Raw genomic sequence first — 13,774 nt, forward strand, 5'->3', positions numbered from 1 at the left:
TCCATGGAATAGAAACATTAAATCAGGAACATGCAACGTGATAAAAATCAGGTAATTAAAGCTGGACCCAATTTAGTGATCTGTTCTATTTGCACAAATTGTGCAATAAATAAAAAAGACAAAAAATGATTGAACTAATTGAGCGGAATTATTGAGCTAGGAACCAAAGTCAATCAGAGCACGGCACCATAAAAAGGGAAACCCGGAAGTGTGCCAATATTTGCCTGCCCGCCCTCTTTAGAATATGTAAGCTGGTGGTTATTTGTTGTTATTTTGACATTTCTCTTTTAAAAACATCGGACATTAAAACAACATGGACTCAAAGGGACCTTCGCTTTATCCTGTACGTACATGCAATTTAATGTTAAGTGGTTGCCATGTCAACAGCTAGCTTGTTCCGTAAAGATAAACAGATATTATGTTAGCTCGGGTTAGCTAGCCGGAGCAGTCAGCTAGATATGAAACAGAAAGATAGACGAGTGTTTCTCTGTCGTGTAGCAACAGTTATCGTGTACATATGATCAGATTATCAAAACTTTGAGTCTAAAACAGCTATGACACGTAGGAAAACCTAGATTTCTGGTCATTTATCTCGTGGTTTCACAGCTGTTTCCTGTTTCAAGTGTTAAAATGAGATTGTTGTGTAGTAGACTGTGAAGCAAACATGACTCAATTGTTTAGTTTCATATCCGTTTTAAGTCAAAAACACTTAGTCACCTAAAGATTTCTAGTATAAACTGACCAGCTGTATGTCTGAGCATATAGTTACATTCATCTGCATTTGTTATCTCACTGACCTGTCCTTATAAATGTAGTGTTTTTGCCTTTATTCACTGCTGTATTGCCTATCGTATGTCTATGTTATCTCTTCAGTTCAAATAATGAAAAAAATTTGATGATTGAAAAAAAGTAATAAACAGAGCAGCTTACTAATTGACACTTGTAGTCAGTCAGTTAGTTAGTTTTTAAGGGACTGTCCCTTTAGTTAGTACTGCAAGATGATTAGTTACACGTCTGACATTACTGTTTATCATCCACAAATATGCTTTGGTCAATAATTAACGCTACTGCAATACTGGAGACACAATATAAGATGAGATATACTTGATTGTTTGTCTTGAAGGAAATGAGGTATTACACTATTACCCTGCAGAGTGGGAACGATACATACAGTCAAAAAGGAAACTTTATACAATTTAATCAGGTGGAAAGTTAGAAAGTGTACAGTATGTTAACCTTAGACCTGTGTGATATAAATAAAGTGTAAATAAGATGTATCTTTTCACTTCAGACACTTTACACACTTAGAGACACTTTACACTTTTACACTTTGTACTTTGTATTTTGTATTTAACTTTTGTATTGTTGCGTCAACTTTGTACTGTACTCTGGCAAAGTAATTTCCTTTGGGATCAATAAAGTTGATCTTATCTTATCTTAAAAAAACTGGTGGTTAAAATGAACAAAACACATACAGAAAATTTGAAATGTTCAGTTACATGCAGAAATATAACTATATATAACTTACCTTTTAAGAGATTTATAGATAAATCTCATATTTTTGCAGTTTAGCTGTGTTTACAGATGGACCTGCTGTTTGACTTGATAATGTGGTGGTTGTTTTAGCAGGCAGGCTCCTCAGTAGATATGTCACAAAGCCTAGATGAAGACTCTTTGGTGGATGGACCTCTGATCTCTGCTGACGCCCTCCACTCTGCCATCAGGAGAGAGTTTCAGACCGTACCAACACCAGCACATGCCGGCCTACTGTCTCTGCTGCACGTATGATAAGCACACATTTACACTTACACATTTTCTTTGAATATATCAGCAGTAACCTGACTTTGGCCACATTTGTAAGAATATGAAACTGGGTCCATCACAGTTTTATCTGCTGTGGAAACTGAATTACTGATGATGTAAAATAAAATCACAAATAAGCTACAAATAAGCACAATGCAACATTTAAGATGAGTTTAAAATAATATTTTTATAATGATTATTCCAATTTTGTTTGATATCCCTCTTGTATTGTTATTGGGATATTGTTTTGGGATAGTCTATTAACTGATTAGTCGATTTACAGAAAATAGATTTGCAACTATTTTTATAATCAGTTGATCCTCCTTTCCTGTGGGATGATTTGCTTTTTTTCTTGTTTATGTAACTGTAAACTAATTATCTTTGGGTTGTTGCCTGTTGGCTGTACAAAACAAGACGCCAGTGTGGACTCTGGGAACCTGCCATGCTCTTTTCTTTTGATTTTCTAACATTTTATAAACAAAACAAGTACTCAATTAATCAAAAAATAAATGGCAGATTAATCGATAAAGAAAATAATCCTCCTACAATACTTGTATTTTTAAACTTTAATGTCTTGACGGCATTTTCCAAGAGTAATCTGATTAATGCAGCACATGTAAAGGCATTATACCTTTATTATACCCACATTGACTTTTTTATTTTCTATGTGTGATAATAGTCGTAGGCTTGTGTTCAAGTCTCATACCCCCACACGTCTGTTTCACTCCGGTGTTCTCTTCTTCCTTACAGGTTGTGTACGTGGTGTTGTCAATGTGTTTGGCAGTGCTGTGTGTCTTAAAAGTTGGCCAAGAGGAAGTGTGTGCAAGTATTTTGGGTAATATTCGAGGAGACAGTGTCATCCTGTTTGGGAAGGTGTGTTTATGGGTGCTGGTGCTGTTGTTCACCGGGTGTGCACAGCACCACCACAGCCGGGCCAGGAGCAGAGGGTACCTACGATTCTACAGACAGATGCAGGGGCTGAAGCAGCTACCGCTCACCGTACACTCTGCAGGTACATACACTCGCACACACACGTCCTCAAACAACAACAAATTCATGTACTGCACATGTAGTGGTCAGTTTTCTCCACAAGGTGGCACTAAAGCTAAAGAAGGAGTGTGTTCTTGTCTTTCTGTGTGCAGGAAATGTTCTGCTGCTGGTTGTGCTGGCTGCAAAATTATCATCGACTGTTTACATTTACATGCTGCTCAGCGTCCTGGGGTTGGAGCTCTTGGTGACATTGCCATGCCTGCTTTATTACACAGGTAAACTGATCATAATTATTATATTCTAATATCAAGTAAGGTCATTTCACTCTGGGATTGCAGATTGACTCTTTTGTAAGACGTCAGACTTCCAATACACACAAACACATCTCCCAAAAACCAAAAACATATACTGTATAGGGCTGTGTGATATGAGGCTGTGCGCACCAAGTGAACAAAAGCGCAAGCACCCATGAACACAATAGAAAAACGGATATCTTTTCTTATTTCCCGGCTTTTTTGAATACTCAATTCTGATTGGTCACTTACAGCATTCTACGATTTGTTATTTCTGTATGTATAACAGAGTGTTAACATGGATAACATGGAACACAGACATGTTGGAAAGTGGATGTGACACAAAATGGAGTAATACCGAACAGAAAAACTCCGACCAGCCGAGACACAAAGGGCTGCTCGTACCTAAAAGAGGGGCCTACTCTGTGGCGTTGGTTTGGGTCTGATCAGGGCAAGAAAACTGTACTTTGCAAATTATGTTGCATATGTTGTGCAAATTTACACAAAGGTTCCAAATAATAATAATCAAAATATGAGTAAGCACCTACTATATATTTCAAAATGTAATCAGAATAAGAAATGGGCCTTTCCATGTGGTCAATTAATGTTAATTTCTTATTCACCGTATTTACAGAAAATATCGTGATGTGTATCGGTATCTGGATATGAAATGACCTGTATCTGAACATGAGATATAGCTCATATCGCACAGCTCTAACAGTGCACAGCTAACAACCAGCCGGACGGTTAATGCAACACACAAACACCCATCCATTTTATCAGCCCCATACTACTTTCTCTCACACCAAGAGACCCACTAAATACAAGATAAACAGAAAAAAAGAATCAAACAAATAAATACCTTTTAAAGAAAGATTTAACTGAGACTGACACACCTAGAAAAAACTCTTCACAGCAGAAATGTTTGAAACCAGTGAGGTTACATTCTGAATAGCAGTTTCTGTACTTTACTGTGTAAGTGTCTTGTGAGTAGTGAGAATGAAACTTAACATGATGTCAGTATAAAATTACAAAACAGTGGAAAGAAAGAACAATAGAATAAGACTCCACAGTAACTCAGCAGCAGTCAACCAAGCCAAGACGCTATCATCCCAGATCTCTTTGGGAATTTCATTTCCTCTATCACATTGGTATAGTTGATTATGACATTATGAGACTTCCCTTCAGTCAGTTTACATTTAATACTTTAATACTTTGTTGTAAGAGCAATGCAGCATCATCCCTATGGATGGTGTCAGTAATATCAGTAGTGGAGTATGGAGAGACACACCCTGTAGATTACATTACACACACACACTCACACACTACCCCCACTCTCTATCTCGGCACATTCGCATCACAATACCTGCCCTGCCCATTCAGACTCGACAGCATGACAATCAACCATTCAGCTCCTCGTCCTCCCTCTCCCTCTTTGCCGATCTGCTGATTTTTGTCTTCTGATACAAACACCATGCAAACTTTGCTGGATGATACTCATACTTATCCGTCTGTCCATTGTCTGTCTTTCCTCTGCCTTTGAGGGCAGGAACGAATTGGTTAACGTTTGAATTATCTCCCTCTGTCAGCACTGTGGTGGTAGCTTTGTTAAAATGGCCTTAAGCTGCTAAAAATCACCAGAGAAAATTCAATCAGTTTGCAACACAACGATGTCATTACTGTAACCTTAAGCATTTAAGAGAAGAGAGAACTTAAGACATGTGGGAAGACCGTTTTCATAGTTAACTTGGATGGCCCACTCAGATAAGATAATGAAGCCACAGAATAATCATTTTTATCCCGAGATTTATTTGTCCCCCTCAAGCCTGTATAGAGATGCAATTTAGATTTCAAATTTAACAAAAAAGGACTGCCTCAGTGTTTATTTAATGTGTATAAAATGATGACAAACCACAGAAACAGAAGAGTATCATGACATGCTGCACGTCATACTGAACTGCTGACAGTTTATAATTAGTCCCAGCTAATTAAAACAGGTGACGTCTCACATGAGGTTGTGGTTGTCAGCGGTGTCATCCGTAAAGATCAGCCACGTTATACTGTAAGTCACAGCTGTGTTGTGGTTTCCTGATTTGTGTTGTGGTTTCCTGTGGTTTCCTGATTTGACTAGGTTTGATGCCTTCTAATATCGTTCTAATATTCTTTTCTGTGTAGATTTGAACAATTCTGCATTGGGCCTTTAATAACTTAAATGAATGGTTTACTTTACTCATCATTAAAATGTCACCTTTAAAGCACTGAACTGAACTGAAGTATCTCAACGGCTATTGGATGGATTGATGGATGGATTTTCTGTGGTGCCACCAGCAGGTCACACTTTTCACTTATCCTGTGAAATATCTTAGCATCTACTGTACGGACCGGCACAAAATGTATCAAAGATCTTCATGGTTTCCAGAGGATGAACCCCTCTGACTTTTGGTACATGACAAAGATCCGGAATGTGTCGCATCACTCACATAAGCGGTCAGTTCACTATGCCTCAGAAAATAGATCCAGATCTGTGTATTAGTGAATTTTACAACTTTTAGGACATACTGTTTAAATATGGGCTATTTTAGGGTTCGTGCTGGGAAGTTGAGTTAACAAAAAAAAAAAATCATCCACTGATTTACAGACATCTCTTTTACAATGTAAGTCTATTGGAGAAGGTGTTTTTGGGCCCAGTGGCATCACATGACCCGGAAGTTGTACTTCCACGATTTGGCAACTGTGTCAAATATGCTTCAAAGCTCAGCGTTGCTCTTGTATCCAGTTCTCTTTATACATCCACGGTATAAACATTACATCCGCTCCACATCAGCATGTTAGCATTGTCATGAAGATGTTAGCATGATGATGTTAGCATTTAGCTTATAGCACAGCCTCACACTGCAGCCAGCATGACCGTAGACTTCTTGTTCTTGTGAGTTATTGAGAAATTTTGGCAGCCTTCTAAGGAAAAGTACACACTGTGTATTATCCCTCGATTCATCCAAATTTTAGCAAACTTGCCTCACACCAACATTATGATGATAAAAGACAGGAAGGACTTATCCTACATGTGTGTAACAGGAATCCTGTATTGATTGTTTATAGAAATGAAGACCTTTGGCTGATTTGTAGGTAAAATCCTTTGAGGAATTCCATGTGAAAATCCCTCTGAACTCTCAGTTGTCTGTTTGATGTTCAGCACATTGGGGTTCATGGTGATGGGAGGTCAGTTTTCAGATTAGATTCTAACATAGTTCTCCGTATTTGACCTCTTTGAGTGTTTTTTCAGTACAGACCATAATGTGTCCTTACTCAAAATACTTTCAAAAGCTGTCAAATACCAAACGTAAGTCATATTTCTGCTTATTTTATTCTTACTGGGGCAGAGTTTTGTTTGAAATGATACCTAGCTATTACCATTAGTATATGTATTATGTCTGTGATAAATCTGCTTTAATATATATTAAATCAAATTCAGACAGATCAGATGTTAACATTGATATACAATAAACAGTAAATATTTAGATAAGTCCAAATACACTGGCCTTCCTCTGTGTTTAAAGGAAAACTGCTATTAAAGATGTTCTATCAGAGGATATTGAGATTGAAGAATCTGTAATGAAAGGAAATCCATATTAAAGGTGTGTTTGGCAGCTGAGGGGCACAGATTGTAACTCAAGATACCAGAGAGGCAAGGAGAGAAGATAAGAGGCATTAGGATTTAGCCTAGCCAAAGGATAGCCCTCAGCCCACTCCACCCAAATATAGGGAGACACACACACACTCACACACACTCACATTGTCCTTGTGTTTACAGTGAGGGTGATCCAGTGTGTGTGTGTGTGAGGGGGGGTATCTGTGTTTGCCGCCGCATTCCTGCTCAGATCAGTGCAGCCAGGCACGACGCAAACCAAGCGACGCCTCGCAGCACAAACCTTTTTAAAGCACAAACACAAGCATGCACACACACTTCCGCCGACCCAGAGTCAAGGTGACAACAGTGAGCTCATGAGGAGAAAAGAAAAGCAGTTTTTAGAGACGACAGAGAGGGAGAGATGTAATGCCTGCAGCTATGAAGTCCATACAGGAAGGCCTCGTTCAACTTCTCTTTGAAGTGCATGCTCATTGTAAGTGTGTGTGTGTGTGTGAGCCTGTGTGTGTGTGTGTCTTTGAGGTCTGCTGTATGTTTCTGCCTCTCTCATTTTAACATGAATACACTCTCCTCTATAGACCTACATGCACATCAAAGCCATGCCTCGGCCTTCAAAGGCTCAACTTAGAATACATCTCTCTCCTCTGCCTGGCCAGAACTTAGTGTAAGCACTGCAGGGCACAGGGTTAACACACACACCGATACGGATACCCACAGTGTACCTCTGTCACACACACACATCCCACCATCCCACACGTGCTGGATGACGGGGGCAATGTAAGACTGCAGACTGACGTATTCAGCCATACGTATCGTTAGCGTTCACACCTGTTACATCACTGTAGGTCCATACACACAGAGAGTAAAGTAAATATTACTGTAATTATCCAAGCATTATCTCATCATTCATACATTAATGATGACCACTAAAGTAGACCTATAATCCACATCAACATACCAGACCTATACCAGTATAAACACCATTAGACCAGACTTGTACCAGTATATATACCAGTTCAGCAGACCTAAACCGGTATAGATACCAGTACACCAGACCTGTACCAGTATAAATCTGATCTAAGCTGAGATACTTCAGATGTTTCACCATCATTATAAGTGGCTGCATCAGGTACACTAGAGTATCATTATAATTCATAATCCTCAGCGCATTTATCGGTTTTATTTTTTTCTTTATTCAGTCACTGAGTGCAAAAAGTAGGAGGAAAAAAACAGGGCGGACAAATATAACTATAATTTTACAAAATGATTCCTCTAGTAACCCCAGAAACCTAAAACAGAGTTGTGCCAAACCTGCACTGAACCCATGACCGGATGGATAGAGTGTTAACCAACAGCCTAAAGAGTCCATCCTGTGTCAATTTATGAAGTTTAAAAGGGATATTTAAGTTCCCACGTTAATCCAGTCCAACGCTACAGTACATTTATGAGCTGTATTCTTCCTTTAGAAGTAGCAGCAGGATTTATTTTTCTAGTCGGCCGTAGACTACCATACTACTTTGATCTCTCTTAATGTCCTGTGTTTCTGTGTCGCTCTGTGTCTTCATGGTTGCTGGGATCCATTTCCTGCCCGTTCTTTGAATTTGATTCAGGCTGTGCGTAGTTGCGAGCACTATATGTGGTACCGTTAGCTGTTAGCACCTCTGCAGCTTCACTGTTATCACCTGGAAATGTGCACCTCTTCATGGGTGATTGAAGCTCCTCAGATCTCAGTAGACCAGGTCTGAGCACTGTCTGTCCAGCCGTGTGGGTGTGTGTTAGTCTCTAACAAGGACGTGTGAAATGTGCCACCTCCTTTACACTGCTCCATCCATCCATCCATCCATCCATCCATCCATCCATCCTGGTAATCTCTATCTGTTTTTTGCCCCCTGCTGTGCTACACTGAACGCCACAGACCTGAAAGACTTCCTGAATATCCTGACTGACTTCATCCTAATAACACTTTCTAAACACATGAGACTATTCAATGTAATGACCCCTTTTATCATTTATCTATCTCTTTCTGTAGTCCTTTTCTGTAGTGTACATTTTAATTATTTTTCTCATATTCTGTATTGTGAATATCTCTATTTAATATTTTTTCTATTTTCTATTTATGCTTCTTGATTATGCACCAATAAACAAAGGCAAATTCTTTGCAATGAGAAAACTTATTTGGCAATTAACCTAGTTTTGATTCGGATTCTGTCAGGGTTTTTACAGGTTTTCTAATAACACAAATAGATCCTGGTCATCACATTCATCTCAATAAGTTCTTTTGGAGAAATTATGCTTGAAATCAGGCTAAACAGAGTTATGAAACAATAACTAATATCACAGAAATACAAGCAAACCCAAAATCAAACCCCTCTAGACTCCTAACGGCAAAAAGCACTCAACATACTTTTGAAATTGATGATGAAATATACAACAACTACAAACTTGTCCCATCTCTCACAATGTCTCAAGTGTCAGCGTTCCTGAAGTTTAGTTAGTTTACTTTAAAGCGCTTTTAGAAATACATCTGTGTTCCAAATTAGATTTGATTAGGAAGTTAGATTAATAATATTTTGTTTCTGTAATATCAGCAGTGGCACAAAGGAAAATATTGGTTAAAACAGCCTCATTTATGTGTTATTATGTGTGTTTTTTTGGCTTTTTTTGTTGTTGTTATTTTCATAAGCTGCAAAGTTCACAGGATGAAATGCATGCAGAGCAATGGTCGGACAGCACCGTTATCAATGGTGGTGGATAATCAAAGTAAATCTATCATCATATGTTTCAAATGCTTCCTGCAGGCTGTGCTGAATACTTTAATTAACCAAACTAATACTATTTCTTTAAACCGGTCGCTAAGAATATGAATGCTTTCACTGAAGTAATACCTTGACAGGGTTATTCTCAGTAATGTTTGTACTCGCAAATATTTATCAAGTTTCTTTTTAAATATGTTTGAAAAGACTGGGAGAATATTTTACCCTGTTAATTTGAATAGCAGACATTCTGACCTTCTGCCTTGTCGTTTCTGACAGAAATGCCAAGAAAACGTGGGCTCTCCATCACTTTCTGTCCTTTTACCAACCTCTGTGCTTTTCTCCACCTCTTCATTTCTGGAATGCCTCTCTCACACATACCTGCTTACTATTGTTGTATTTACACACACACACACACACACACACACACACACACACACACACAGGTTTAGGGCCTCATTATGCAGGAATGCGCAGTATTTCTTTAGATTGTGTGTGACTGTGGATGCAGAGATGCTGCACTGTAGCAAAGTAAAGATAGCGCTCTTTAGAACCTCCCTGACAATTTCCTCTGGCTAATGACACTCAAGTCTTATCAATACTCAACCAGCTCCTCCCTCTGCCCTTCCTCACACTGTCGCCCTGCAACTACACACACACACACACACACACACACACACACACTGCTGCCTTATCTTGATTCAAACAGCATCTCCCATATTTTTGCCCTGACTCCTCTTCCAGCTACTGTATACCCCACACCTTGTTGTTAATCCCGCCTCTTGTGTAAAGGTGTATGTTTAGGGTGTGAGAACTGGAGGTTTGAGTGCAGGATATGGCAGCCCATAAGGACTAAGTGCAGGATATAACAGCCTGTGTGTGTTTAGGAGAGGGACAGGGATGGAAAACCGTAAAAAAAAAAATGTGTGCCGTTACTCACCTGAGTGATTTAATGGTTGTAGGACAGCTCTCACTGCCCAATAATCTCTGTGCGTCTTTATGTGCGACTGCCAGCACAAAACGCTGCTCTGGCGATGTTATTAGAAATAACGGAGTTTCTTCTTTTGTTTGTGGTTTTAGTCAAGGTGATGCAGTTCAACAGGGAGCGAGCCGCACCAGATGTGACCCAAGAGGAACATTCACACAACTTCAGTATCACGAGCCTGCCGACAGAGACCGGCTTCAGGTACACACACTTCACTCAGCCTCACACAAAACGTCCAAAGCCCCTTTCAGACGTGCTCCATGCTACGTAAACGTGCCGAAAAGTTTATGTGGCGCTTTCATGTTTCATTTTGCAGCTAAAATCTAAAAACACGGCTCCATTTTGAATTGAATGTCGTCTTGTTAATATAAAGGTTTCAGCTTTACTCCCCTTTTGGTTTTCAGTTTTGATCCATGCCAACTGCTCACCGTATGATTATCTTTTGGTCTTGTCATGTTTGAACAGAAGTGCAAGACCACATTCTATATTTTTATTATGAAACAAACCCCTTGAATTTATATAAATTATATGTTTTTTTCTTCTCCTGCCTGTTAGTAGCCACAAGCCTATTTTTTTCCAACTGATATTGTTTTATATTTAAACAAGGGGTCAGTGATTTCCTATAAAACTAATGGCAATTGTTTTTTTTTTTTTTCAATTGCCACTCGATCAGGAGGAATCTGTGTATTTGTTGGGGACTATTTTCAACCACAGTCAATATTTACAACAGCAGGGATGGAGGGATGTGGGACAAATAATCTTCTCATCCTTTTTTGGCTGACGTACCCCCACAGCTCTCTTAGATGAGCTCAAGCACTGTTCATCGACACCAACCGTCACGTTCCAAATGTCTTCATTTAAACTGATCTGAAGCTGGATGCTATTTCAACCATTCGTCTGCTGCTTTCAATGGACATTATTACTTTCTATACTCTTCATAGTTCAGGTGTCAGAAGAGACTGTGAATATATATTTTTTTTCTTCATTTTTTTTCATCATAGATCATAATTTCTACTTTGTCAAAGTCATTAACCTACTGTATAATTTTTCTGTGTATTCCCTGATAGCTGTAGACGTACCATATGAGGAGCAAGCACTGCTCTATGGCATAGTCATAGTCAAGATGGTCTTTTTATGGACAATATGAATAATATAGATAATCGCCGTCTTTACCCTGAAACACACATATTAATCCAGCAGTGTTACAGATTCCTTATGTGCTGTTATTTGTGTCACAGAGAGGGCTCCAGTCTGGAGGAGGTGGTGGAGAAACAGGCCGACCTGATAGAGTACCTGAAACAGCACAACACCTTACTGAGCAAGAGGCTGCTCAACCTCACTGCTCAGCACTGACCCTCGGTGGGGCCTCCTCCTCCTCCCTGTGGAGCGGCCACAACAGTCGACCTTGGAGCCAGAGCCCGATCATTTTAACGCTGCCGCTCTCTCAACACAAAGGAGAGGGGGTTTGAAGGGGAGAGGACTGGAGGTAGAAGAAGCACTGGATAAAAGACTTAAAGTAAGGAAGCGCCTGTGCATGCAAGCACCTGTGCGCGCAGACTAAAGACGGGAAGGTTTCTCTGCAAGGCATCCTCATCTGAGATGGACAGATAACGCAGGAGGAGGTGAGCTGCAAGTTGGGGACAGTTAAAGAGGCAAAGTGGGAGGAGGAGGCGGATGAGGAGGAGTCACGGGTCACAGATCAGAGGTGAGGGGTCTTTTTATCACTGTTACGACCCCCAGTGACCCGTGTATGCGCGGCCGCTTGTGTTGCGGTGACGGAAACAGAAGAGGCAGTATTGTTTTAGAGATCATCTGCACTGAGGAAGAACTGAAAAAGCAGGAGATACAAGAGCTAGAGGTTATCACTTATCTGGGTCAAACGAGAGAAGGTCGAGAAACGCTGTAAAATATCCTTAAGTGCTATTTTATGTGTGAATTGTGTGTAAATGCTTTTTTTGGTAGGTTTTTTTTGTCCCATCATTGTCTTTGTGTATTTGTGATGATTCCAAATAAATGTTTAATATTCTCATGTTTTTGTCTATTTATGTGATGTTAAAGCCGTCCCAGAGTGGCACAGCACTTCAGTGAAACCCAAACAGCTCTGTGCTTTTAGTGTTTATTTTGTATAATTTGCTGCAAGAGCAAGCAAAGAAAGACCCCAAACAACAGCAACACTGCAGTGTCAACATTAGCTCGGTGTGAATGGCTTTTTCCCGCCTCGCCTTCCCTGTGTTAAATTTCAACAGTCACGGGAATCAACATTAATGAAATATCGAGGTCGTCATTTGAGCCCTTGGTGTTTGCTCCCCATTGTGAGTTCTCTGTGCTCTGGCGTCCGTAACTCCACAGGGAGCGCTGCGTTTACGACGCCTTTCCCATGAGGCTTCTGCTGGGAGTTATCTGGAGTACAGCAGGTATCAGGAGCCCTGTTTCATCTCAGGCTTTTAGATTAGACATTTCAAGATGTTTTTATAGTGTGTCCTCACTTAAAGTGTCCCAGATTTGCATGAAGTCTGGTTTTCAAAGTTGTCACATTCATTTGGACCACATGAAGTAAAAACTCATGAAGTAAAACCAAAACTCTACATTGATACATTTTTATTAAAAAGTTTTAAATGTGATTCAATAAACATTTGAAGTGCATACATGCATTATAAACACTTTGTAGGAATACTATGTGGATGCTGGTCATCGTAGCTGCAGTCACTAAGATGTTTCCAGCTCTTTGGTCCGTAGCTTCTAAGTCGAGTGTCGAACATACACGAAGACAGATGTTGTAGCTCCTTTTCCCTTGTTCTTCTTCAGCACTGGAGGGAGCGTGCCTGCAACTGGACGAACCCAGATGTGTGGCCACCAGGATGCCAAAACATTTCATAGTTAATATTTCGTTGGGAGTGAAGACAGTCTTTGGATGGCATTTTCATGGCGTCCCACAGTTTGTTTGTTTTTTCCACTTCACAGTCTATGTATCAGTACTGGGACCCATCCATGGTGTTTGAGCCACACACTGCAGTTTCTTCATATTCATACTTCTCTCCTTAGGTTACCCTCATGCTTGTGCTTCAACCTGAAATGGAGAAAAAATAATTTAGTGCCGTGTTAAAAATGAGTTCAAAGTAAAACAAAAACAGCTTTAATTAACTGTGCAGGTACAGGATTCAAAATTACATCTGAACCCTCCTCCTCCTCCTCCTCCACAAACACTAAAGCCTTCCTCTTCCTCATTAGTGAGATTTATTTCTGAGTATTTTCCCTCTGCGCTCCTGTTCTGCGTGAATACACACCTCTGCCACTAATCACACAC

At 39.9% G+C, this 13,774-nt stretch overlaps 1 protein-coding gene across 2 annotated transcripts; it reads left to right on the forward strand.

Moving 5' to 3' along the window:
• The first annotated feature begins 221 nt into the window (after positions 1 to 221).
• Positions 222 to 12,499, forward strand: tmem192 (transmembrane protein 192). 2 transcript variants are annotated; one of them, XM_070827905.1, is made up of 6 exons: positions 222 to 343; positions 1,627 to 1,782; positions 2,554 to 2,815; positions 2,946 to 3,068; positions 10,566 to 10,671; positions 11,709 to 12,499. In XM_070827905.1, the coding sequence occupies exons 1-6, from the start codon at positions 314 to 316 to the stop codon at positions 11,821 to 11,823; spliced, it is 792 nt and encodes a 263-aa protein (XP_070684006.1). In that variant the 5' UTR covers positions 222 to 313; the 3' UTR covers positions 11,824 to 12,499. The 2 variants fall into 2 exon arrangements, with proteins under 2 accessions (XP_070684006.1, XP_070684007.1); XM_070827906.1 differs by having other exon boundaries at positions 1,630 to 1,782.
• The last annotated feature ends 1,275 nt before the right edge of the window (positions 12,500 to 13,774 follow it).

Source organism: Pempheris klunzingeri, chromosome 3 (genome assembly GCF_042242105.1).
Source record: "Pempheris klunzingeri isolate RE-2024b chromosome 3, fPemKlu1.hap1, whole genome shotgun sequence".
In the NCBI taxonomy this organism is placed as follows: Eukaryota; Metazoa; Chordata; class Actinopteri; order Acropomatiformes; family Pempheridae; genus Pempheris; species Pempheris klunzingeri.

Bases quoted from the DNA above. Each gene is read 5' to 3' on its own strand.
- tmem192 (XM_070827905.1), top strand. From the start codon at position 314: ATGGACTCAAAGGGACCTTCGCTTTATCCT. The intron at 1,783-2,553 runs GTATGATAAGCA...TCTTCCTTACAG, and splicing joins GCCTACTGTCTCTGCTGCAC to GTTGTGTACGTGGTGTTGTC. The intron at 2,816-2,945 runs GTACATACACTC...TTCTGTGTGCAG, and splicing joins GCTCACCGTACACTCTGCAG to GAAATGTTCTGCTGCTGGTT.